The sequence below is a fragment of the Doryrhamphus excisus genome, chromosome 7 (genome assembly GCF_030265055.1).
Source record: "Doryrhamphus excisus isolate RoL2022-K1 chromosome 7, RoL_Dexc_1.0, whole genome shotgun sequence".
In the NCBI taxonomy this organism is placed as follows: Eukaryota; Metazoa; Chordata; class Actinopteri; order Syngnathiformes; family Syngnathidae; genus Doryrhamphus; species Doryrhamphus excisus.
Genome location: NC_080472.1, coordinates 7,788,478 through 7,816,394, shown reverse-complemented (window position 1 = coordinate 7,816,394; position 27,917 = coordinate 7,788,478). Strand labels below are relative to the sequence as shown.

The following is a 27,917-nucleotide window of genomic DNA, read 5'->3' as shown; positions in this document are numbered from 1 at the left end:
TCCAAAATGTTGTCTTTGTTGAATCCCAGCCAACGTTTGCCTGGGTGAGCTCAGATTGCATTTCCTGCCATCCCGTTCTGGCTTCTCTCTGCAGAGGCAGAAGTAATTGATGGGTGGATCACTGTATTAAATGTGTGTGTGTGGGGGGGGGGGGGGGGGGGGTTGGACAATTTGCCGTAACATGTTTGAGGTGTTTGGTTCTTGAGGAAAAGGGCTTCACGGGTGCAGTCGCCACTGAAAACAAAAGCAAACACACCGGATAAATCATCATGCTTCTCTTGCAACGCTGTCGGGAAAATGCTGCACAGTTGCTATGGAGCCCACTGTTGCTAGGCAATGAGTTTATTATCAGAGTTATTTTTTAAAATATATATATACAGTATATATATAGTTTTTTTTATAGTTTTTGTCGCTGTCCAGCAAAATGGATTTCAGCAGGCTTCACAACCAAGAAAATCTCGAGAGTAACATGACACGCCTCTCAATTTGAATGCAGTGGATCACATGTTTCCCCCACACCCTGCATGTTCAAATGAGCGCACATTTAAATCATATGTGACCGTCATGAGAGGGCTGACCCGGGAAGCACTAGATGAAGACGTGACTTGATGTTTTCATTCAATAAAGTCCCACCAGACCAGTGTCTTTGCTTGGGAATCAGAAAAAATCAGGCCAAATTAGTCAATTAGCGATTTGAGACCCTGGTCACAGGCGTCTCCAGCTTGCTTTAAGGATGTGCTCTTATTTGAAAGCCATGAGCCAACAACACACTCTGCCATGGCAGCACAAACAGACAGGATGTCATCAACGCAGACGCCGATCTAACTCGTTTGAACAAAACCAACGCAGTCAACACAAATGCAACACACACAACTGCACCTCACAGACCAGTGCACAGACTATGGCTGCATCACTACAGCAAGGGGAACCAGAGTAAAGCCACCTGGCATGGCCCGGCAAGGTGCACTGTATTCGGGCACATGTTCCGAGCAGCTGGTGTGACACCATGGGGATCTCTAACAAACCTTTTGCACACCACAGCTTCAGGTGGCTGCTGTTATTTTTTATCATTATCTGAGCTATTTTTCTTTTTTTACATTTTTAATTGGCCCAATAATATTTGTATAATTATTTATATATATTATATATATTATATTTATATAATTTTAATAATTATCAGTCTGATCGTTATTGTGCTTGTTTTTAAATGCAGTCTGACTTTAAAGAACAGGCCCGTCATTGTGGCCCTCTTGTTGGCGTATTCACACATGATTGATGCAGTTTTTTACTTTTGATGAGTGATTTTCTAGTTCATTTTCTGATCCCCATCTTGTCGACATTGGTGGCAATATTTGAATATTTGAAAGCAGCAGTCTTTTTGATAGACCCAAATGTCTAATCAAAGCAAAAGCAGGGTGATTTCTCTGCCTGCATCCGCTGCCCCCCCCCCCCCCCCCCCCCCCACCACCACTCCCCATGCACGTACACAAACAAGCACACACTCTGTGTTTCATGATGTCTGTTTGGTGTCGTGATGAAGGATTCACAGGAACCTGTGCTCCTCTCTCGTTCAAACGCTCCCTGGCAGACGAGCACTCGACTCCCTTAACAACTGATAGAGCCTGTAATTATCCAAATGGCAGACTTATCGTGTTTCATGAGGCTTGGATAAACACTGTTAACGTGAACAAACACCGGGCCTTGATGTGTCCACAACTGTCCCGTGTTGTTAGAACGGGATGCCATTCATGGATCTCGCTTTTTAATGACGCTTCGTGTTCAGCAAGGCAACATACAGATAACGTGGACAAACATTCATCCCTCCATTTTCTATGCCGCTTCATTTCGTCCTCACTGGGTATGCTGGAGCCTATCCCAGCCGTCTTTGGGCCAGAGGTGGGGTACATCCCGGACTGGTCGGCACTGGAGATTCCAACCCAGGTCTTCCCGACATCCGGACCAACATGCTAACCAGTCATGCCACGTGGACAAACATCCGTATGGACATCGAACTTGGTTAATTTAGATACCGTACCACATGCGGTCGGAACGGTTTTAGTCTTTTTCTGGTGGGCGTTACCTGGGCCTTCAGTGGGGACTTAAAGGGATGGTTTGGATTTTCTGACATGAAGATGAATGATATCCCCATCGGCAGTGTAGTCCATCAGTGGTGACTTACCCTACCCTTGCTTCTGCTCAGATTTCGAGGATGAGAACCGTAGTTCCTGTTAGTTAATGGAGTTTGGCTTCTTCAAACAATAAGCATTTCAAAGAGTAATACATTTGCATTTGCATTTTGAAGGTAAGTGCTTCTGACAGTGTTTAGGCCAGCAGAGAAGGCTCTGCAGGCCCTACGAAATACCCGTCAATGTGTCTTTCATACTATTTCTACAGCCCTTGTCCAGATGTCATGAAATAATGCTGATGTCATTTAAGGAGCGCATGTAGAGCGTACCGTGGGGTGTTTTGGCTACTATTGTCGCTGCATAATGAAAACGGCCAGCTAGTGTTCAGTTGGGTGGCGGCCAAATGAGCAACACTCACTATTTGACGGACTAACGGGAACCACATTAGCAACTATCGACAACTTGTGACAGCACTTCACAATCGGGCTGACGTAGCAAGCATGGGCACAAATACTTCTGTCTCTTACATACACTCCAATTTATTTAGAATGTTGACGTCAACAGACACTGAGCACTTGGGAACCATTCAATTCCAAGGCCCTGATTTGTATCATTTGGACGTTTGGGAAAATGATGTCTCTAAAATGGTAATTAAATGTGGTAAGTTGTGGTATGTCCCACAATGTAGTTGGTCTGTGGAGCTGTTGTGTTATTTTTATTCATCCTCTTTACAGCCTTTTGATTGTTAGCTTCTCATTGAAGGCTTCTTGGCACAAACACTCACATAGCACAACCAGAGTTGCAACATTTAGATAGGGCTGACGGAAAAACGGTGTACGAGACCAAACATTTGAGCGATGCCTCGATAGTTTTTGAGGAGAAAAGAAGAGAAGATGAAATGGAGAATTTGCAGAACATGGACATGGACTGTAATGGACTTAAGACAGTGGTGCCCAAACTTTTTTTTTGCAGCAACGCTCTTTTGGAGATGACATTACTCTCTTCAATGTCAACTAATCATTTTTTTTTGCTGTGTACAGGGGGAATAGCATCCTTTTTCCAATTGTGGGTAAACTGTTCATTCAAGCTAAATGTTTTTTGTAAAGGTGTTCTTTTGAAGAAGTGGAAAAGGTGGGCACCCATCTGTTTGTCTTGAAACTTCTTCATTAGAAAACAAACAAACCAAAAAGTTTGTTTTGCTGCTGGATGTTCATTCAAATATGGTGAACATCCAGCAGCAACACAACATTTTGGCATGACTACTATTTTGATGAAAAATATACTGAACCAAGTCGACCATCTACCTTGAGAAGCATTTGTTTATGTTCTGAGTTTTAACGATGGCAACCGTTTCAACCTGGAACTCATTCATTGCATTTTAATGATTCATTAAATTCCAAAAATTGTTTAGAGAGTCAAATAAATTAGCGCTCCATCACCATCAATGAACAAGATTTTTTTTTTTTAACCGCTGAGGTTACACTGTGGAGGCAAACCGTTGTGGAAGGAAATGCCCGTTTAGAAAAGCAGCCTAAAACTGGAACATATTGCTGGGGTTGAGAGGACAGGTTGCAGTGGACTGACTGACTGAGACGGAATTAGCTAGCAAATGAGCAGCAGAGTAAACTGCAGCACTTGTGTGTACACTCGCTAGCGCCAACAAACACTGTTATTTATTATTTATCGTGCAGTTAATCGAGTTATTGATTATTGTTACAGGCCTGCTGATGGAAGTAATTCTGACCGTGTGTAAATGAAAGTACAAGAAAAAGAAAATCAAAGGACCAGAAATATTCAGCATTAGAATCAAGGATGGAGATGATGATTCATGAATTTGGCTGCTTTGTGTTCCAGAGCAAAGGAAGGCTTTAGATTGTGATGAGATTAAGAGAAGTACAAGCGACTGGGATGGGAATCAGCGAGGAGTTTAAGTACCTCCGGTCTGGTTCCTGAGTCAGGGAGTTATGGAACACGAGATCGACAGGCGGACTGATGCAGACTCTGCTTCGGTCCGGGAGCTGAGCCCAAAGGCAAAGCTCTCAATTCACCAGTCGCTCAGCTATGGTTATGAACTTCAGGTGAAGACTGAAAGGACAAGATAGCAGGTACAAGCAGCCCAAATGACTTTTCTCTGTAGGGCTTCCTTGTGGAGATAGCGTAAGAAGCCCTGTCATTCTGGAGAAACTCCAAGTAGATCCGCTGCTCCTCCTCAGTGTGAGGACCCAGATGATCTGGGTCAGGGTACCTCCCGGACACCACCCACGGTCGCTAACAAATACTTGAGTGGTCAGTGTTGATGTGCACTGTTACAGGGAGATCCGAGTACGTTGAGGCTTTGTTTTGGAAAGCATGTTGGAAAAAACTGACTTCATTCCATGCATGTCTGTGATCCTTGGTTGTTTTTAATGACGCCGAATCGGGTGGAACAGGCGACAGTCAATCACAGCTCAGTCATTCCCGCTCGAATATTTGTATTAAAACTTCAGCAGCACGGCCCTTGAGGAACTCAAGTCAGATGTTCATGAAACATTTTCATCTGTAATTATCCTGAAAGTTCCTGTATTCCATTTTATTGGGAGACCCAGCAACCATTTGCTTTTTAAATAGATCAATTGTGCTTGAGGGCTGTAATGGTGATTGCAATGTCAAGGTAACAGATGAAGCCAATGGCCCTGCTCCCCAATGAAAGTGATTGATTAGGAATAATTATGCAATTGAGTTGGCTATGACTAAAACGGGCCTGTTTGATAACGTCTGGAAGCGACGCTGAGCTCTGGCTGGCGTTTTCATTCAGCAACACGGCGCTCGTTCTTTGCCACCGGCATTTGTTCTGCGGGTCCCTCGGCTCGATCAGAAATATTTCCGATGACTCCATCTCTTGCGATTTAATGATAATCACCTCTGTTGCCATGGTGATAGCTGGAGGATAAATTGTATGACCTGACATGACGCTGAGCCTCAAGGAGATCCAGTGGACTACTGTGAAGAAGAGGATTTAAGTCCCTAATGTGGGTACATATGCTATAGGTCTTAGAGACAACAGCCTATTTTAGTCAGTGACGTGCAGGGAGGTTCATGGCTGGGGAGGCACAGATTTTCTTTTTATTTGTACGTGAAGTACTTTACTTTGTTGTAAAGTCTGATCACCTACTGGTAATCTTGGATGTCTAATCCTTCATCCTGGAATCCAAATTCATTCCATGCGCAGAGCATAAAAAACATATTGAATTCATTTGCCTTGCAGCTTTCCAGCCAAATCAAAACTCAAGATGCTGTTCCTCTTTGGAAGGACGGCAATGACAAGCACCTTCCAGCTTCCACCTTCTTCGTGCTATTCATTTATATTTCTTATTAACTGAAACGCATTAGTTACCATTTCCTACCTTTGGTTTGTTTTCAAAGTTCATCCAGGGCGGCACGGCGATCAAGTGGTTAGCGCGCGGACAGCTCTGAGACTCGAGTTCAATCCCACCCTCGGCCATCTCTGTGTGGAGTTTGCATGTTCTCCCCGTGCATGCGTGGGTTTTCTCTGGGTACTCCGGTTTCCTCCCACATTCCAAAAACATGCTAGGTTAATTGGCCACTCCAAATTGTCCATAGGTATGAATGTGAGTGTGAATGGTTGTTTGTCTATATGTGCCCTGTGATTGGCTGGCCACCAGTCCAGGGTGTACCCCGCCTCTCGCCCGAAGACAGCTGGCATAGGCTCCAGCACCCCCCGCAACCCTCGTGAGGATAAGCGGTGGAAAATGAATGAATGAATGAAGTTCATCCATATCATCCTTCCCTTGTCCAGGAAAAACTCTCATACTTTGTTGTAAAAGTCTGATCACCTTCTGGTGAGCTTGGTCATATACGTAATCCTCCATCCTGGCAGTCAAATTCATTTGTTCATTCAGCAGAACATAAAAATATCTAGCATGCATTTGTCTTGCTGCTTTCCAGCTGGAGCTATTGCTGTCCTCTCTATGGAAGGGCAGCAGTGACAAGCACCTTCCAGCTCTGCAGCATTTCTGCGTATATTCATTTCTGCGTGTTCTATTGTCCAATTAGCGAGAAGAATAATGTCCCACTTCCATTGAAGAGATTAGGCTGTAGAAGGCCAGGGTGTATAATCAATGTTTCTGCAACATTATTTTATTGATCTGGAAAAGGGGGGCCTGTCATCTCCGAGTTGTGGATGGGATCCTGTCCCAAATGGAGGAAGTTGCTGTACATGTGATGGAATGGCGGATTGATGATCACAGGGATTCTACATCGCTCCATTGTGGTGACATGGGACCTGATCCAGAGGCCAAAGCTCTCAGTTTATTGGTCGATCTACATTCCTACCCTCAACTATGATCATGAGCTTTGGGTAGTGGCCCAAGGACAAAATGGCGGGTACGAGAAATGAGTTTCTTTTCTCCCTGGGGGTGGGGGGGTGTTTAGGGCATGTCCGACCGGGAGGCATCGGACAGGAACCAGGACACATTGGAGCGACCATGCCCGTCGGGGAGCTTCCCTGCTGCCCCCACAACCTGACCTCGAAAAAGTTAGATGGATAAATGACTGGTAACATGTTGGCAAACAGAACCTGGCATGCACCATGATCAAACTCAGTGATGAGAGGAGACGCTGGCGGATGTTAGATTCCTTGCGTTTGATCAGGAATGTGCCAATGCAGGGATTGAAAATGATTGGAATCATGTGATGATGAAACTTCTAGAAAATAAACAAACCAAAAAGTTTGTGTTGCTGCTGGATGTTCATTCAAATACTGTGAACATCCAGCAGCAACACAACATTTTGGCATGACTACTATTTTGATGAAAAATATACTGAACCAAGTCGACCATCTACCTTGAGAAGCACTGATGATTGACTGCAAATCATTGGTATATTCCCATTCTTAGGCATTTTGCATGCATGGACGTTAAAGAATCCCAAGGATCATTTTCCCTTAAACATCGAAGCAATTTCCACTCGGTGTATCCGTCCACTGCTTTTTTGGTACTCTCACATCATGTACATTTCACACCAACAGCAATTGAATCAGCTTTGCATTCTGTTCACCAACGATAAAGCAGGTGACAATTTCATGTGTTTTCCTCCAACTGGTGAGTCACGAGTGCAACCCGAGCAGCTTTATTTTCAGAAAGCTGTGCTTACAAAGCGAGAGTCGGTTTCACTAAAGCGGCGTCAAAATATGCAGAGAGCGAGACTTTGCTTTCTCGCTTCATCGTCATCTAGCCAAGAAATGTAGTTTGACGTCTCTGCGGAAAACGGTTACTGGTTGCCTTTCCAAAGTGCCATTGACAATGGACCTACTTTCCTCGCCTCCCCCCATTTTTCCGAGGAGCTGGGTCAGGGAATATGCCAAAGCTTTGGGGCGTTTAGTGTAGTGGGAGGACATGCCCTGCGGGAGAAAATGGGATCATAGGACATGAGAGAGACTACAAGTAGCCTTGTGTAGTTAGTACAGTATTTTACCGCGAAACATTCTAATGGAACTAAAGGAAGGGGCCAATTAAAAAATGGCCCAAGGGCCAAATTATTTATATTCTGTGACATCAAATCTGCCTAGTTTGTTGTTTTTATTTTGCCACTTTTAATTACCATTTTAATCAAAGCTTTGTAATTATACAACAGAAGCCTACAAACAAAAGTATTGGGACAAGATGTTCTCTCCATTTTGTAATGGATGTCCAGTCATCCAGAAGAACAGCGATGATGCCGAGAGGCGTGGGTGATCCCCAAGGGTGTTTGATGCCCGGTGTCTTCCTCGCCAGACCCATCCAGCATGTCTCCGTGGACCTGCCTTTGTGCCCTGGGGCAAGTCAACAGGGCAGAGCCGGTTGGCCCATCATGCATTTGATTTTCAGTCATCCAACCCTCCTGATTTTCAAAAAAGTCTTCCACTTTGATGAAATAGGGAACGTTGTCTTGTTTGCAGTGAAGTCATAGAGTTGCCCCCTTCCTTGCTTGAACAGATGGTGCTGATATCTCACTCGTGCTGCATCTCTTTTTTCTTTATATCGGGCCAAATCACTACATCAGGGCATCGTGAAAATGTCTGACACAACACTCTTTTCTTTTTTTTTCCCTTCAAGCATGAACAACATCAAACAGCCGGGTGGGATTAAAGAAAAAAAATCTATCTGTCTGTGCCAGTACAGTCTTACTGCCACCATATTGGCATAGTCATGCAATTTTGGATTTACAGTAGACCCCCCCCCCCCCTTCACAGGGGTTCCAGCAAGTGGTGAAGAAAACGTGAGGAATTAATAAGCCAAATGAAATGATAGAAATGTCTATTCGTCTTGCACACTTACTGTGAAATAACCACAATAAGCACACAATAAAACATCTTACTAAACAGCGGTAACTAATTCCATTTATTACATCAAAATGTTGAGCATAATTCGTGTCCAGCCACACGTCTTTTCCACGTCTGGAAAAGAGCGGCAGACGCTGTGTGACTGCATCTACGTCTGCTGCTCTTTTACAACTTCATTCTGACCTGAACACAACGACAGCGCCGCAGTTCCAACACCGTGCATGTATCTCCAACTAACGAACACTTCTTCGGTCACATTAGACCAGGTGCATTCGCTGACACTCGGAAAATCACATCATCAAATGTCTTCATGATACCTGTACATCTAAATCGAAATCAACTGAAAGACCAAGAAAACCAAAAAGTGGGTATTCTTATTACTCACTTTATAAGTCTTAATGCAGATTTGCTGCATTTAAGTGTGGTCGGAAATCCCAAAAAATAAATCTACTCTCAAACCAATGTGAATTCAACTCAAGTGTCTTTGAATGCAGTCCTCCATTGCATCCAATAACACACTTCATGTGTGATTCAAATGTTCTGTATTCTCGTGTTAAATGATGCCAAAGTTTCAGTGAGCCCTTCTAACATCAGCTCACTGTGATGTCACCACTGTGATGTCACAGGCAGACATCCTTATATGGGCATGTTCAGTACAAGCTGTATAAGCTGAGTGGGACCAATCCCAGTGGAGTGGGCGTGACCTTGGGTGGAATGAAACAGAGCGTTTTGAGAATCCAAGGAAATGCAAGGAAATAGTGCTGGAATAGGTGCAGATTCTGGAAGATCTATAAAGCTTTCTGTGGGAGTTATTGTGTGTAGCTGCTCCATAGGAGTCCACGAGTCAATACAAAGGACCCAAGTAACGACGTACCATTCTATGTCCATCCACATATGCAACCCCAAGCTAGTGCTGTCATAGCCAAAGAAACTATTGCCTCCCACAGCATCCAACTACGGTTCAAGCACTGCCGAACCAAGTTGGAAACCTCAACACTTGAAAAATCCATTATCAGTGAGGCATCACCACACCAACATGTGGGCTTTCTAGCAGTGCTGCATGTACGCGCCGTACATTGTACCTGCATCGGCGGGTATTTATCAATGATGACACACTTATGGTGGAACAGAGCCGGTTTTCCCGGGAAAGATCTGTGGATCCGCTGGAAGTAAGATTCATCTGTGTCTGTGGATGTGGATGAATTATGGTGTGAAGTCAGCGACTCCTAATTGCTCGCAAGTTCATTACATGCTCACTGTGATTGGATTCTCCTTGTAAACTAAGTTGTCTGAATATTTAAGAGGGCGCAGTGTTTACAGCACGTATAAGCAAGTTGTTTGTGCATATCATGTAAATGAGGCATCGTTTGTTCTTGCCGCTCCTTTACATCCCAACATGCATCAGCATTAGCGTGCATGACTGCATTTTTCCTCATTGCGGCCACCGAGTAACTTATCTTGATTTTATGTGGCAAGATTTGTGCATAGTTTGATTGGAGATATCGTGATCGTATATGTGTGAAAATGGTGCGTAATGCGTTGCATAAGAAATATGGCATATAACTATAACGTGGCGCTGGAGTGAACGCATTTGAAGTAATGGCGCATTGAAAGTTACATGAGCTTCTCCTGTGTTCCCTCAGGTTCTCCAGTCATTGTTGGGATGAGCATCAACATAGCGAGCATCGATTCCATCTCAGAAGTAAACATGGTGAGTGTGACCGTGTGGGATCATAGGACATCTTGTCCTTGATGATGCAACTTGCTCTTTACTATGCTGGACGACGGCTGATGATATCAGACAAGCAACTGCACACCAAGTAGCACACATGGCGATCCGACATTCTTGTTAATGCCAGTGTTTCCAGGAGGCAAGTGGGAATGTTGCTCATGGCCTCATGGAAAGCATCCACTGTCTGATGACCATGTTTGTAAACTTCCCTTGCTATCAATCCACAAATGTTCTCCATTGGATTTAGGTGACGGGATCACACCAGGTTGTCCTAAAGAGAGATCTTATTCCTCTCCTTTGTCCTGTTTAAAAGGCCGGTCATTACCACACAGACAAGGGCCTTCAGTCATGAGTGATGCCTCCTGCAACATCTTCACATAGCAAAACGCCGTTTGACACCCATGCACAAAGGCTGCAGTTTTGAACTTTTGATCAGCCTATTTCACTTTAATGCTTGTTTGTCATAAATTGCTTACTCATTTTGTTTTTGTCTCACTCCTAATTCTTTTTTTTGCATGTAGAAGCTCTACTTCCAACAGTGTAAGAACCACCACTGCTAAATGTCTTTTTTTTTTTCAACAACATTTTTGATCAGTCATGTATAAATTTGACTATATAAATTGATCTATATTTACTTCCCTAATGTGTTTCCTGATCTAACAATTATTTCAGCAGTGTAACACAACTTTAGCATTTAAGTTGTCTCATTTTACACATACCAACAAACCGACATGTCATAGATAACTTAATTAATGAGGCTGATTGGGTTGCATCCCGTCCAGGCATGGCTCATATACGTGTGTATGTACAAGTGGAAACAAGTGAAATGATAAGTGACATTGAGTGTATAACTACACACAACCGGCGATGTTTATTTGTTTGATTCGTCCAAGAAAAAAGACGCTTTTCTTGTGCTTCCCTTGGTTTGATCAAACAAGACGAAACGAAAACTCGCCAGGCACCGTCAGGAAACGCAAAAATAGAAAGACATATTTTCCAATGAAAAAGTGTCTTCTCCCACTTTCCAGGACTATACCATCACAATGTATTTCCAGCAAAGTTGGCGAGACAAGCGTTTGGCCTACGGAGAGCTGAACCTCAACTTGACGCTGGATAATCGTGTAGCAGATCAGCTTTGGCTCCCCGACACCTACTTCCTTAATGACAAGAAGTCCTTCCTGCACGGGGTGACGGTCAAGAACCGAATGATCCGACTGCACCCCGACGGCACTGTCTTGTACGGGCTGAGGTAAGAACACTGAACTCACCGCGCCTTGCAAGGTTTATAGTTTCTGGTGCATGCTGGTTGATTTTAGTCGAGAAGCACAGAATCTTTTGTTTTACTTTGTGCACACCTGGCGGTATGAAGGATTTGACCAAGTTTACCTGTTGATTAGTCCTAATGAAATACCATGACACGGCTACTAGCACAGGAGAAGAAGAGTATAGGGCGGAAGGAGCCACCTACTGTGGCCCAGCAAGATGCACTGTATTCGGACACATGCTCCGACAGCCGTTGTGACACCAGGGATGTCTTTGGAAAACCTTTTTTGGCATTTTAGATGACTGACAAGGTTTTTTGTGCTGTATCACACAGAATGTTGTCCAGGGAAAGTGAATGTTTGTTTACAAGGGAGCTCACAGGTCGTTAACGTCACAGGCAGGTCATCTTGCATTATTGGAATGTTTTTTTATGTTATCAGATTTATTGGTATGACTCAATCAGCCAGATAATTAGGGGTCCAATAATTATCGTGCACCCCCACTTTTAAGCAACAACTGTATGGATGTCATGTGACCTAATACTTAACCCTTAGATGCACGAGTGACTGGACCCTACACTCTTCCATAAGTGGGTCAAAAATGACCCATACTGGAATCAATGCGTTTTTATGCCAATTTTGCCATTTTGGTTAGGAATAATCACTTGTATGATATTTAGTATTATATTTAGAACCACACAAGAATGATTTCATCCAGTATCTGTAGGACCATTTCAGCTGTGTATCTCGCAGCCAAGGCATGGATGAGGAAACAAAAGAGTAATATCAAACAATACATATAGTATTGTTAGCCAGCTAGTGTCAGCTAGTTATAAAGTAGGCTAATTTGTTGATAATACTAACAGTCATGAAAGACACATACACAATATTATATGAAGATAATACTTGTTGTATTAGCACTTTATGTGTAAAATCATCTTCCTAAGGGGTGACACGTGTGGTCTACAGTTAATTTATTCCTGACAGCCAAAGTTGATAGGAATCAAAGGTTCTTATTGGATTCCATAGAAAATGCATACAGGTCATTTTTGACCCACTTATGGAAGGTTGGGGTAGTAACACAAAAACAAAAAAAAAATTAAATGTATAAAAGGCAAGTTAAAAATGTGAATGGCATGATAGCAAAACATGTTTTTTGAGGAATACCTGGAATATGAAATGATAAAAAATTTTCATTACAAAGATATTTCAAGAAATCAACCTGACCGGGTCATTTTTGACCCACTTATACATCTAAGGGTTAAATGGGGCTCAGATGGCTGAATGAAGCGTTTCTTTTCTCGGTTACTAAGCAGTTATTTAGCAAAATTGAACGTTGATGTTGATGTACTAGGATTAGATCTGAAATGGCCGAGTGACTCCTCGTGTGACTCAAGAAAAACCAACAAATTTTGGAATTTGGAAATGCTAAAAGTGCTAAAAGTGCTTAACGTTGCACATCATCTTGACAATTGAGTAAACAGTGTACCGCACACAAAGGGACGCGTCTCAGGTCCCTTTGGGGCTGCTAAAAAGTATCACGTCTTCCCGAGGTTTGTTCCGAATCTGAATTAATTGCTGCTTGTACGACGGTGGCGTGGAGAAAGCTTGTGAAAATGTGTTTTGTTCAATGAATAAAATGGCAGTGACGAGTTCAGATCACATGAAGTGATGAATTATTAATGCGCACAATCAAGTGTTCAGACACTCTCAATCGCTGAATTTGTTCTGACACGTAAGGAGATGGAACGGCTCCATTTCCTTTCATGACTCTCCTTGCAAGGCCACACAAATAGCGGCACCGTGACAGAAATGCGCCGCTTCCACTCACGTGGCGGCTTTAGCTCCACCTTGGACGGAGAAATAACAAGATACGCCGAGATTAGACGTGCTTTATCGTTCATTTTTCAGTCTATAATGCAATGCTTCCATGTTGCTGTTATTGTGCGGCATTCATGTCAAATGCTATCAAGCCAAGTCAGCTAGTTTCTTAGTTGCAATGGTAGCACAAGAAAAACAATGATGTCATGGCGTGGCTTCAGGGTCTTTGTCCTTACAAAGCTTTTTCACTGAGATTGAGATTAGAGGCGTGCGGCACAGTGAGCCTCCCCCCCTGAGAGAAAACCCTGAAAAAGTGATTTTCCGGAGCGTATCTTGTGCAGTTGGCTGTTCAACCTCATGCTCTGTTCACTTACTCGCTAAAAAACAGAGTTTTTACGCCTTTAAGTGTAACTCATAGATAGCATAGCATGTATGAAAAACAACTGCTGGCATCTTTGGGCGCACCCTTGAGTGGCATCGTCCGTACCAGGGGTGTCCAAAGTGCGGCCCGTGGCTGTTTTTTTTTTTTAATGGGCCTATAGTACATCCTAAAAAAATATATTTAACCAGAAAACAATTTACCCCCAAAAAAACAGCAAAAAAAACAGCAAAACAGGAAAAATTATCAGCAACTTTGGACTCCTATAGAGCAGCTACAAATAATAACCAGCACAGAAAGCATATCAGATCTTCCAGAATCTGCACCTATCCAAGGTACATTTCTTTGGATTTTCTGCATCCCGCCAAAACAGTCTGGTTTTATTTCTTCCACCCACGGCCCGCCTCCAGGTGTAATTGGTCACATCCCCAAGCGCTGAGAACGACTTCCGGTGTTGTGCTGCTAGCTGAGAACCCAACTTCATACGAGTTGATAAACGGTATCTTTTTAACATACAGCCATATGCGTTGGATCCCGAATCCAGTCCGGAAATAGAGATTTGTGACATCACAAACCGCCTGTGTTAAAAGGACCTCTGAAACTGAGCGTTTTGAGTCATCCCAAACCTTTTTCAGGGCTCACCTCTAAATGCACAAACCTCATTACATATCTGGCAGGTTTAAGACCAGAATACAACATTCTAACTACATTTATAGGTCAGAAAAGTGGGAAAAGCATCTTAGGTCCCTTTCACTTCTAAAAATCACAAGAAAAAATATGTTAATGTATAAATGTAATTTGTACGTTACACTCTTCTGCACTCTGTGTGTATGCTAACGGCCCCGTCTCCACCCACCAAGACAAAGAGACTGTATGACTGACAAAAGGGCTCACCCCATTCATGCCGCTGTTCTATGCAACAATGTGCCAATGTGAACCCTCTGTGGAGGCGGGCCATGCATCCACAAGGTAATATATCGAGGATACCAGGCCAGAAGCAGGCCTCTTTGACGTTGGTGCTATTTCTATTCCATAGAGACTGGTCCTACGTACCCGCCTGCGTCCCATAAGCAAAGCACCTCATCAGGCCAGTCAATTACCCGCAAACTCCTGCCGTCATCCCTGCACAATTCCCCTTTTCTTCCATGCAACAAATATGAGGAAAATGGCACCATAAGCCACGGTGGCCTAATCTGAATTAGCATTCCCAGCTGCACCACTCGGGGCCCGCCAGGTTCCACTGGAGCCATAAAAGTAGCATCATGAGCTGAGAAGATTGGACGCCAGCCAGAGGAAAATGGGATTACACCTGCACTTGCACGTCGGCTGACTGCGTGCCGCAAGAAACAGGAATCTTGTTGATAGGGACGCTGGCATGAGTTCTTCCCGCCAACATCTGCGGAGGTGCTCGCTTGTTGTTCTCACTTTGTGCATAATGCTTACTAACAGGCTGCACCGAGACCTTGGATCTGTCCTTGTGTTTTTCCACCATGCGAGCGTTGCATTAGCAACACACAAACTAATAGTCTGTCTTTCTTTTTTAATGTTTCCATTTCTTTCCATGGCTGCTTGTTGCCAGGTGTAGTTCAGACCTCTGCTGTAGGTCGTCCCTCGCCGCTTCTGTCTTTCAAAAACTATGAATCAATAAACCATGGCCGTTTGCTGACTAGGGCTTATTGGTAGTGAAAAAATGTCAAAATATGTTGGCCCTAACTGAAGCATTTCCCATTGAAGAAGTAAAGTACAAATATGAGGCATTCAGAAGATGCATTCAAAGACATGTAGTGTTTCACACTGGTCACTAGGTGTCAGTCATGTTACTTTGATGAGACAATAGCCACCAGGGAACTACGCTACACAACAGGAAGTAGTAAACAGAGCTACAAGGAACTCCAGTAACGTATTCTTATTCTTCTTATTATTATTATGATGACTGTTATTATTCCTATGATTTGGTATTTGGGTGGTGCTGAACCCGCAGACAGCTATCCAAAAATTACATTGGAATATATACTCTGAAATAAAATTGAGCAATGTTTTAGTCATCTTCCTCTATGGTGTTCCCACTTAAAAGGGAAATATCGAATTTTGTAGGTTTTCTCATAGTCCTCCTCATATTGTTCTTCGTAAAAATGTAAAAAATAAATAAATAAACGTGACTGTAATAAATAATCAAATAAATTAATTTTGTAGAAGTTGTAGGTGATTATTAGTAATTGTTGCAGCTTATCAGCTACATGACACCCCCTGCCCCCCTGCCCCCAGTCCCCATCATTGCTGCCATTGCCATTATTCCAGCAAGCGGCATGAGCAGACTGTGCGGGTGTCAGAATAGTTGCTGGTGCATCTGACAAAGTTGTCCCTGTCTGAAGTCGACCTACGCATCGGTGCAATCGATGCTCACGCACGCCCGTCCACGTGCACGCGTCCCACAGAAGAGGTAAAGCACGTCGTCCTCATGAGAGCCGCATGTGGCACCTCTCAGGTCTCAACCTGCCGCCGAAGGTGTTGACCCACATCTACTGACATGTCCACATCCCAGAGGCTCTCTCTGAGCGGGACCGACCTAGCATACGCCTGCTGCTGACCCGCTAGCTGTCACATACAAACACTCTTATTCATTGTGGGCTTTTGTAGCATCCGCCACGGGGGTGAAGAACTATCCTCTGTCCATTAGTCCAAGCTGCTGCCAGGTTTTCTCAACCTCACCGTGCTACCAGGAGTATCGTCCTCTCAGGGCAAAAGCCTGTCTTGACAGGTCATGGCTTTTTTTAGGGCATTTTTAGCATGGCCTTTTTTCTATCTTGGCTGATTTGGTGCTCAATCCAATGCCGCCATATACAATGCGCTATGAGGCATGAGTTAGGGTTGAGACGTAGGAGGTATGAGTTAGGTATGAACGCTATGAGGTATGAGTTAGGTATGAGCAGTCTAAGGTATGAGGTATGAGTTAGGGATGAGCGCTATGAGGTATGAATTAGGTATGAGGTATGAGTTAGGTATGAGTTGGGTTTTGAGCACTATGAGGTATGAGTTAGGTATGAGGTATGAGTTAGGTATGAGATGTGTGAGGTATGACTTAGGTATGACGTATGAGTTAGGCATGAGGTAAGAGTTAGGTATGAGAGGTATGAGATGAGTTAGGTATGAGAAGTCTGAGGTATGAGTTAGGTATGACGTATGAGTTAGGTATGACGTATGAGTTAGGGATGAGGTACAAGTTAAGGATAAGACGTATGAAGTATGAGTTAGGTATGAGGTATGAGTTAGGGATAAGAGGTATGAGGTAAGAGTAAGCCTGTCTTGACAGGTCATGGCTTTTTTTAGGGCATTTTTAGCATGGCCTTTTTTCTATCTTGGCTGATTTGGTGCTCAATCCAATGCCGCCATATACAATGCGCTATGAGGCATGAGTTAGGGTTGAGACGTAGGAGGTATGAGTTAGGTATGAACGCTATGAGGTATGAGTTAGGTATGAGCAGTCTAAGGTATGAGGTATGAGTTAGGGATGAGCGCTATGAGGTATGAATTAGGTATGAGGTATGAGTTAGGTATGAGTTGGGTTTTGAGCACTATGAGGTATGAGTTAGGTATGAGAGGTATGAGTTAGGTATGAGACGTATGAGATGAGTTAGGTATGCGTTAGGTATGAGTTGGGGATGAGAAGCATGAGGTATCAGTTAGGCATGAGATGTATGAGGTATGAGTTAGGGATGAGGTATGAGTTAGGGATGAGAGGTATGAGGTATGAGTTAGGTATGAGTTTGAGATGAGACATATGATGTATGAGTTCGGTATGAGAAGTCTGAGGTATGAGTTAGGTATGACGTATGAGTTAGGCATGAAGTAAGAGTTAGGTATGAGAGGTATGAGATGAGTTAGGTATGAGGTTAGAGTTAGGTATGAGATGTGTGAGGTATGAGTTAGGTGTGAAGTATGAGTTAGGTATGAGACGTATGAGGTATGAGTTAGGGATGAGACGTATGAGTTAGGTATGAGAAGTCTGTGGTCTGAGTTAGGTATGAGTTAGGGATGAGAGGTATGAGATAAGTTAGGTAAGTGAATACCTCACTTACCTAACTTATCTCATACCTCTCATTAGTTAGTTAGTTAGTTAGTTAGTTAGTTAGTTAGTTATTAGTTAGTTAGTTAGTTAGTATGAGTTTGTCCTCAGATGTAAATATCTTCATATTTTCATGTCAAACCCAAACATTTGTGTTGTTGAGCAAAAATGAAGAACTCAGCCTCCCTGTGCCAATACTGCTAAGGTTTGCATAAAGCCAGCATGGTGACTTTTTTCCATGCTTGCTTTGAATTTCCATCAGGCGTGTTGGGCGTGCTTGTGTACACGCATGCTAAGTCTTATTCACGTTATTAATAGCGGTGCTGCTTTTCTGCTACTTTTTACATGGAAAGTCTAATTGCCAAGTGACCTCTCCCATTAATGTAATTAGGCCTGATGTTATCTGTGTGTGCGGTGTATCAGCAGTGTGTCGCCCCCCCGGAGGAGGACGTGTGCTGTGAAGGCAGCAGGGAGGTGGAGCGCGGCACGCCGCTAACAAATGCAATCTGCTTGTGCAGCACAACGCGGCTCGGTGTCATTGTGAATAAGAAATATCACACGCATTTACTTTATTAGCCGCCTTCTTGCGCCTCCTGATATCATCAGCTTGGAGTGCTTGTTTCTTCACGTTCCCCCTTTCCTACAGCGCATCCATCTAAAGCAACAACAACGCGCCACAGCATTCGCTTTCTACGTGTTCTCTCCCCGAATGGACAGAGCGAAGCCAGGGTGAATGCAGGACGGCAAAGACATTTTCAAATGATCCTTTTGTTATTCAGTATGCGGCCCTCGGTGGAAACAGCTTGGACCCCCCAGCATGGTTTTAGCAAAGTGTCTTCATATGTGTTATTGATCTACAGAGAGGCGAATAATTGTATCCACGAGCTCACCAACAGGAACTAATGCTTTACTCTCATGTTTCAAGTGTATTTTTCTCTGTTTTATTTCTCCAGAATAACCACCACTGCGGCTTGCATGATGGACCTGAGGAGGTACCCCCTTGATGAACAGAACTGCACCTTGGAAATTGAAAGCTGTGAGTAAAGGCCGTAATCCATGCTTTGTGTTTGGCTACTCGGGTCCAGACCCGAAATAAAAAACATACTTGGTGCAGTTCACTTAGCTTTTGTGACAGCTGTAGAGTAAAGAACATATGAATAAAGACTTGATCAGGCAGCTTTTGTGACATATTCCAAAGCACAATGCCATTGTTGGGTTGACTACGTAGGTTATTTTTGTAGTCTGCTATATTAATAAGCTCAGATTCCATGTACTAAAAGCTTCTACAATGGACCAATCTATCACAAAACAGCAACTATTTATTTTATTTCTGAAAAACAGCAATATTGTGAGGAATGACATTCAATAAACATCATGGTAAATGGTATTTTGCCTGTATAACGCTTTTCCACCTCCGAGGCACTCAGAGCACTTGAACACGGTCAGCACATTTACCCCCTGATGATGCAGCGTCAGGAGGGACTGGGGCTTCAGTATCGTAATTGTCTTGTATCCAAGTAAGGGAAAAATTTGGAAAAAAGTCTGCGCCACGTATCCAAAGTCATGACATTATCGTGTTGTTGACACATGTCTGCATCCACCGAAGGCTGCGCACCTCGGCCTTCCACTCTCCCCCTGCCGCCCCATCAGGGATAAAAGGCAGACAAGCGAGGTGTCCCTGTCCCTTCTCCACCCTGGTTCTCCTGACCTCCAAGGCAGCATCCCAGCTAAAAGGGTGAGGTTTTCTGCTTGGAAGCATTCCCAGCGAAGCTCCGCAGAGAGTGAAGAAGTGTGACGGGTACCAAAAATAGTGCATACCCACCGCGGATCAAAAGGTCGTGTGGACACCATCACCCTAGAAGCCCGACAGCTTGGCTCTGGAGCTCACACTGTGCCTGACAGTGCAGCAAAACGTTGACAGACACATCGAAGAATGTATTTATTCGGACTGATTTGGTGTAGGAACGCGGATGTCCATCCGTTCATCTTTTCCCGCTTGTCTGAGGTCGGGTTGCGGCCTAAGCAGGGAGGCCGAGACTTCCCCCTTTTCAGCTACTGTGTCCAGCTCAATCCGGCGGACTCTAAAGCGTCCCCAAGATGTCCTGGGTCTTCCCCAAGGCTTCCTACCAGTTGAACGTGTCCTCCCCAGGGGGGTATCCAGGAGGCATCCTAACAGATGCTCGAGCCACCTCTTAATGCAATTTCTCCCGGATGACAGTCCTTCTCATCTCATGGCTAAGGGAGAGCCCAGACAACTTTGTCCTTTGGGTCACATGACCACAGGTGAGGCTAGAAACGTAGATCGGCCTGTATATTGAGTTTTGCCTTTTAGTTTAGCTCCCTCTTCAGCCGCATCACTGGAGACCCTGTCAGTCTTGCATCACATCCCTCCCTCACTCGTGAATAAGACCCCAAGGTGCTTAAACTCCTCCACTTGGGGCAGGATCTCATTGACGACCCGGAGATGACACTCTACCCTTCTCCGGATGAGGAAATGTACTTGAAGTAAACTCAGATACCGGACTGAGTGTTTATTATTTGTGCTAATTGAGTTTCTGCCCCGGTGTGAACCATGCACGCCAACAGTTTGATTGGTTAGGCAGCCGCAGTTGCTTTACTTTCACGGACATTGTCACATTTTCTTACCTCCCCACCACATGGAGAGATTTAATGCTAATGACTTCTGGTCCCTAAGTGATTTTTCCGCTACCCAAGTCTGGACATGTCACCGGTAGAATGTGAGATGTAGTAAGACACTAAGATCTCGCTGCAGTGAGTTGCATACTAGCCCATTGACATAAATCTACCACTGTGATCACTTTCGATTGCGCTGCCAGCTGAGAATGTGCAGGACCGCCTGACAACTGACACATGCTGATAAATATTAATGCAGGGTGGAAGGCTTGAATGGAGGCTGGAAGAGAGCTCACTCAATAGGAGAAAGAGTTGAGAATGTGTTTGCAGGTTTTATGAACAGGTCAGGTCTGTGTTTGGGGTTTTTTTGTACCATAGTGCAGGTTGGTCTGTGTGATTTGGAGAAGACTTCTACCTGGTTTATTATGAAACCAGGAAGCTGTGAGGTGAGGATGCTATGGGGATTTGAGGTTGGCTAAATAGGACTGCAATATGTGGAATGGGGTTGACAAACCTGTCCTCATCACGCCACTACAGTACCATATAGTCAACTTAAATACATTACATTGGCTACTAAGTCATGCTACAATATTGGTTCATATCGAGAACCATATACTGTATACAAAGGGAGGGACATGATGGTGAAGGGCAGACTCAAATGCCGGGACAGCCAAAGTTATTTGAATCAGGGGATGAGCATGTGGAGGACTTAAGCATGGTCTTGTGTAGAAGCCATTACTTTGGCATCTAGATTATTTTCTTGTTCTCCAAGCAGGCATTATCGATATTCTCCCAGGCTATCTGACGAGGTATAATTCTAATCTTAAAATATGACTAACAGACAAAAGGAAACAACGCCACAAGCAATGAGTAGGAAGAAACGTGTGGTGGTGGTGGTGTGGTTCACGTGTGGGTGGCAGGTCAGAAACAGAGTGTCTGCTCCAGTTCTAGTGTGAGTAACCACATCAGACAATGTGTTTGCTCACAGTTTGTTTCGGCGTGGGAATAACAAATGTTTTCATGAAGTCATTCCGGGATGTAATATCCTTTCTCAGTGCAATGGTCGCCAGAAGTCGGGATATCAGCCCAGATCTGAATGACTTTACAGCAGAGAGCTTCATTCGTCAGAGGGACCTCCACTTTTTACCTGCACTGCTGTATGGCACAACATCACGGGCCTGTTTCATGGTTATTTTCCAAACACATTTTGTCCAACCTCATTTCTCTCTGCTCCTATTCCTGTTCCTCCATAGACGGATACACCACAGATGACATTGTGTTCTTCTGGCAAGGAGGGGACAGTGCTGTGACGGGGGTCGACAAGTTGGAGTTACCTCAGTTCTCCATTGTGGACATACGCTTGGTGTCCAGGGATGTCAGGTTCAGTACAGGTAAGATCTGGTCTACCATGTTCCTAAGTCTGTGATAGTTAGGAGGATTACACAAACCGAAAGAATCCATTTCCCACTGTTTGAGCCAGCAACCCCAGCTGGTCCAGCGAGCCCTGCAGTTTATTCCAGAATACCTGTGGCCCGCAGAAGAGAGTCAAGACTGCTAGCCATCAAGCTAAAAGCCCGAACGGTCCACTCCATGTCCAACACAACTCCTAAGGTGTCAGGGAGTGAGGTTAACCAACTTAAACTCAGTCTCCTAAACGTCACTCTCATCCAGGTCACGGCACCAATGTAACATAGATGGTCCAGCCAGGCCCGCATTCCACTCGGGATCAAACCGGGGTTTAAAATCCCAGCTGTGAACTCAATGTCCATCACGACTCCTAAGGTGTCAGGGAGTGACTGTAATTTGCTTCACGGCACCAATGTAACCCATCTGGTCCTGCCAGGTCCGTGTTCTGCCGAGCCACAACCAGGATCCACAAAATGAGTTGAGTGCCAGCAATGAAGCTAAAGACTTAGACTGTCAACTCGATGTCCAGTGCGACTCTTAAGGACTCAGAGAGTGAGGTTCACTAACGTACTTCTGCACAGCCACATTGGCTGGCAGCCGTTACGCTCACCCCCCCTAAAGGTCTGCTCATCTGGTTCATGGCACCACTCAAACCCATCTGGTTGAGAGTTGAGAGCACTAGCCATCGAGCTAAAAGACTGGACTGTCAACTTGGCGCCCAGTGCAACTCTTAAGGTGTCAGGGAATGAGGTTTTACCTCATCCTTCTGCACAGCCACCCTGTAATATGGCGTCATTGAAAGAGACCAGGTTGGGACATCGGACATCTCCGTGTGGGGATTGCATGTCCTGCTCGTCTCTGGTTTCCACTCGGGATCAAACCGTGGTCGGCAGTCTAGCCACCGAGCTAAAAGCCCAGCTGTGAATTCAATGTCCATCACGACTCCTAAGGTGTCAGGGAGTGAGGTACCAATTTACTTCTGCACAGCGCCAAAACGTCTCTCTCGTCCATGTCACAGCATCGGAACCCTGTCCAGATATTTGGTACCGTTACACTCACCCCGCCCTAAATGTTACTGTAATTCCCAAATCCCATGTTCAACCGTTGTTTGTGTATGTGTGGTCTGTGATTGGCTGGCCTCCAACGTCAACCGGGATAGACTCCAGCTCCAGGAAGTAGCCCTTCCCATTTGGTAACAATATAGCCTTGGCCTAGGTCTGCCATTGTGAGTCCATATGACACATATGACACATCACAAGACGGCCTGCTGTAAGGCCATGAAGAGGAGAAAAGTTGTTTTTGCGTACATGTTATTGCATTGCAGTTAGCCAATAGGCATCCAAAAGCTGAGATCAAATGCAATTCCCGTGTTTGAGTTAAGTGAAATCCATGAACATTTATTGCCAGAATGAATCTCAGGTGATTGGTGAGTGTTTGTCTCCTATTTGATGAAGCACATATGCAAAAGGTATTGATTCATTGAAAGATTTACACCCATCTGAAGATGATGAGGTAATTCGTCACTGCGGCTTCTACACAGCAAACGCCGTGCCAGATTAAAACCATTCATGCTTATCTCCAAGTTTCCTTGGAGACAAATTTACAATAAAACTCCAGATGGAGTTTAGCGTTAGATTTCACTATTTTTAGAGTAATCTGTCCAAACTATAAATAAGTCTGTATCGCTGAAGCAGTGAGCGCTTGCCTGGATGCCTTCACTGCTTGTTGCGTCAGCATTTTATTTCCCAGCTAACAATAATTTGGAACAAATACCAGTATTTGACATTTCTCCACAAAATATCGACCAAAATGAGCGACTCTACTGCTTGAAAGCGACGTGTTGTGTCCTTTAGCGTGCAGCCGTGCATTGCAATCACCTTTTAAAACGGCCTTTCGGTAATGTTTAGAGGACAGAGGGAGAGAGAAGGAAACAGCGAGCAGCTCTCTGTGACAAGTCTCAGAGGGATGCTGGAGCGGCCTGCTGAGATAGGGGCTTGCAGAAAAATCTGCAGTGTTTGCGACTTTGTGCCATGTTTAATTGGAATCGAACTTGTCCCTGGAAAGGAATCCATCGCTTTGGGGAAATTAAGTGCTCCATCTGAACAAACGGAGAAATGACTACCCTGCACGTTGTCAAGTGCACAGTTTGGAGCTCTTAACACTTTCCCCTCCTCTTTTTCTCTTCCCTGATCTTATCCATGCTGTCATTGTTTCTGCTTCCAGGTTCTTATCCCAGGCTTTCGCTGAGTTTCAGGATTAAGAGGAACATTGGCTATTTCATCTTGCAGACATATATGCCCTCCATCTTGATCACCATTCTTTCTTGGGTCTCCTTTTGGATCAATTATGATGCCTCTGCAGCTCGGGTGGCCCTGGGTAAGACGCAGCCGTGATATATTGGAAATTGGCCCAATTTAAATCCAATCACGAGCAGAGGAGCCGCACATTGGCTAAGTGTCACATTTTAAACGCCGCCGTGGGCTTTAGCAACGTGCCCAAATAAAAAGCAACTTTGCAACTTATTTCCATGTACAGTGGGACCTCGGTTAGCGTACGCCCCGGTTAGTGTACAGTATGTCTGAAAGAAAGTAATCATGAGTGGCAGCCCTACTTACAGACACAGTTAGCCCGAAATCTTCCATCAAATCTCTAGTAAAGACATGCAAGTCTAAGTTAAGACAAGTCCGAGGTCATACGCTTGACATTTTCGAGTTCTTACAAGTCATAAGCACAGTGTTTGAAAATAAAGCCCTCGTCTAAACTTGACAAATACAATGAATGCACTTTGAATTGTTTGAGTTTTAAGCAAGGCCCATGTGACAAGACTTAGTCACAGAAAAATAGCACCGACATGCAGAGAAATGCATTCCACAACCCTTATTTCTTCTTAAACCCGATTGGACGTTACTCGATCCATTCAATGATGCAGATTGTGTTCTCGCTTGCTTCATGTTATAATAATGTTATAATCACGTTAGTTGGATGCTATGAATATGGACACATTTTACTCAGCACACTCACTGAAAATCTGGAGTGTTTCCAAGTCATCAGAGGCAAGTCCCGAGTCATTGATGTCGAGTTTCAAGTCTTCGATGATATTGTAAAGTCAAGTCCAATGGCATCAAAACTGCGACTCGAGACCAAACCTCTGTTCATAACACGACAAGACCATAATGTACGCTAACCAGAACCGGAACCGAGGCAAATCTGCTGTGTACATTTTGGATGTAAACTGAATAAAGGGCGTACACTAACCAAGGTTCCACTGTAGAATGTTGTAACACGTGCCTGATGGTAAGTTCCCTGTTGTTGCATGCAGGTGTGACCACGGTGCTCACCATGACGACAATTAACACCCACCTGAGGGAGACTCTCCCAAAGATCCCCTACGTGAAAGCCATCGACGTCTACCTCATGGGCTGTTTTGTGTTTGTGTTCCTGGCCCTGCTCGAATATGCCTTTGTAAATTATGTGTTCTTTGGCCGGGGCCCGGCACAACAGAAGCAATTCAACGAGAGGCTCAACAAAGTCAACAATGAGCGCACAAGATACGAGGAGAAGCGCCTGAGGGAACAGGTTTGCATCTTGGTCTGCCGCCTTTGTTGTGTTTGACTTCAAGTTTTGAACATACTTTGAATATTTCTATTTTATCCACACAGTCATTTGGATTTTTACTGCAGTAGCCTTCCAGCAGCACACTGGTGCCACTACCTGTTACCTGTACAGCCCGATATGCATTCACCAACCATCATCCATTGCTTTTCTCTCAAGCACTGATTGCTTTTTATTGAACATAACCCGTTTTCATCGAGATAGCGATTCATCCAGCACAACGGTGGTGTAAACATTCTCATTTCTTATTTAGGTGGCTGTCGCTCTAGGCTTCATTCATTCTCACCTTGCTACCTTGTATTTAACACCTTTTACAACCTCAAAATAGAGCATGCCGAGGCTTTGGCATGGTGATTCGCTAAAACAGTCAGACTGAATGACGCTTCCTGTTTCTGTGTGTCGGATTTTAATGCTCAGCTTTTGTGTGTGTTAATGCATTGTGTAACTGAATGAAAACGTTCGAATTTGATAGTCGTTTTAATGTTCTCTTCATTTTTCTTTCACATTGCAAGGACTCCATTTCCGTGCCGTTTCAAACCAACACCTTCAGGTCATTTACACAGCGAAGAAATCTGTATCTCGAAGAACAAAGAAAAGTTGGGGTACATGTATTTAGAAATCATATAAGCTGTCGGCCAGCCCTCACTGTACTGCTCTTGCTAAACTATATACTGACTCCAAAAAAGTTGGACGGGATTGATCCAAAATCTATTGAAATCATTCTGAATTTGGTGCTGGCATCACTGTCCAAGAAGCTCACTTTTAAGCATTCAAGGTCAATGTGAAGGTCACCCGGGATGTCCTGGGCTCAAACACACCCTCTTATCGTACATTCGTCTTGAGGAAGTAACTCAACAATCTATTGACAACTCAACAATTCTAATTGAGCTTTTTTTATAATAATGATCGTTACGTAATTAGCGCAGGAAGTGCCTCGGACGCCTTCTTTTTTGCTTCTAACACAAACCAGCGGAAGCTCAGGTAGTTATGGATCAAATGACTCCGCGTGAATAAAGTAAGCGGTGTCCAACCATCACAACCGTTATCGCGGATTTGAGTGGTTTGTGAGTGGAAGGTTTTATTTGCTACTAAATTTCATGAACGTAACAAGTTTTGACTGCACCTTTACTTGAAATTTTGACTACCTTGTCAGGTTTGTAGTGAGCAGGCTCAGAGAACGTGTCCAAAGTTCCAGGACATGTCTCACAGAAGATGCATTTCCCATTTGCAATAATCCCCCTGGAGTCTAACGTATTTTCCCAAGCCTTCTCTGCCACGACTTCATTCACTTCATTCACTAGGGAGGTTTGTCCAGCACGTTGATGTTCTTCCCGGCCAGGAAGTGTCAAATGCTCAGGTCATCGTGAGCAGGCGAGAGTTGTCTTCCCATAACTCTTGCATCTTCTCGTGCACAAATCAAACACCGCTGGTTGATTGTCCGACCCTGTGGCAAGAACTCCCAGTCCTGGAACCTTTCTGACATTCCTCATGCACTGTCGCTAGCCCCTTAATGTGAGGAGCGAACCCCATTTTCTTCCAAAAGAGTGAAACAGTTTATCTTCATTTCTGCCCCCACTTATGGTTATGAGCTTTGGCTGGTGACCAAAAAGGGCCAAGCTTGTGGACACAAGCGGCCGAAATTAGTTTCCTACGTAGGGTGGCTGGGTTCTCCCTTAGAGATGGGGTGGCGTAAACATCTGATCAGAACGCCTCCTTGGGCACGTCTGATCGGTAGGAGGCCTTGGGGCAGACCCAGGACATTTGGGGAGACTCACCTGGCCTGGGAACACCTCCGGATTCGCCGGAAGGAGCTGGACAACCGACCGAAAGAGAAAGAAGTCCGGGCTTGTTGTTTTAGGTTTATGCCCTTGCGAACTTGGAAAAGCAGAAGGATGAATAAAACAGTTAAACTGTCACTTTTATAAGAATTCTAAACAGTTTTTACAGTCAAAGTCTGTCCCGGTAAATCCCGGTACAATTTATACTTCAGTATCCTTCCACTGACCACCTTCTACCGCATATCTTGTTCTGGGTTGAACAAGGTGGGGGTCTCCCAGTGGACTACACCCTAGACTGGTCGCCAGTCATTACACTGAGTGGAAGTCAGGCGAGTCAACCACTAGACCATCAGTGACACTTAAGTATCCCACGGGGGCCAATTATTGCACACTATGATCCATCCTTTTTAGGAAAAAAAATGTAATAAAGGCCTTAACTGTCTGTGTTGCCAGCATCACTTTCACAACCCCATATGAAATATGTACATCAAGAGTATCCCAGCTTTTTTGGAATCAGGGTTTGTACTAGTGGAAAATGACAAAGTAATGCCAAAGGTGCCAAATGTTGCATGCCAGAAATAACATTTCATGTCATCCCTGCTTTAGTTTGAAAACCTGGGGAAAGGGTTGGAGGTTGAGATCAGTTTTATTGTTGTGGGATACAGTGCAACCTCGGGTAGCGTCGATTAAAACTGACATGTACTCGAACTGAACTTGATCAGTTTTTCCCATTAGAAATCATTCAAATTCAAGTAATCCATCGTAATCCATCAACACTTTTAAT

The 27,917-nt window shown here is 44.2% G+C and overlaps 1 protein-coding gene across 4 annotated transcripts in view; it reads left to right on the top strand.

The window, feature by feature from the left end:
* gabrb4 (gamma-aminobutyric acid type A receptor subunit beta4) overlaps positions 1-27,917 on the top strand; it is a 59,010-nt gene that overhangs the window by 22,277 nt on the left and 8,816 nt on the right. The window contains exons 3-9 of one of the 4 annotated variants that reach the window (XM_058077418.1): positions 10,089-10,156; positions 11,206-11,426; positions 18,656-18,738; positions 21,590-21,727; positions 23,967-24,119; positions 25,063-25,319; positions 25,868-25,957. In XM_058077418.1, coding sequence (XP_057933401.1) covers positions 10,089-10,156; positions 11,206-11,426; positions 18,656-18,738; positions 21,590-21,727; positions 23,967-24,119; positions 25,063-25,319; positions 25,868-25,957 — 1,010 coding nt within the window. Of the gene's footprint in view, positions 1-10,088; positions 10,157-11,205; positions 11,427-18,655; positions 18,739-21,589; positions 21,728-23,966; positions 24,120-25,062; positions 25,958-27,917 lie in introns of all 4 variants that reach the window. The other 3 variants (XR_009130308.1, XM_058077421.1, XM_058077420.1) reach the window with 3 other exon arrangements.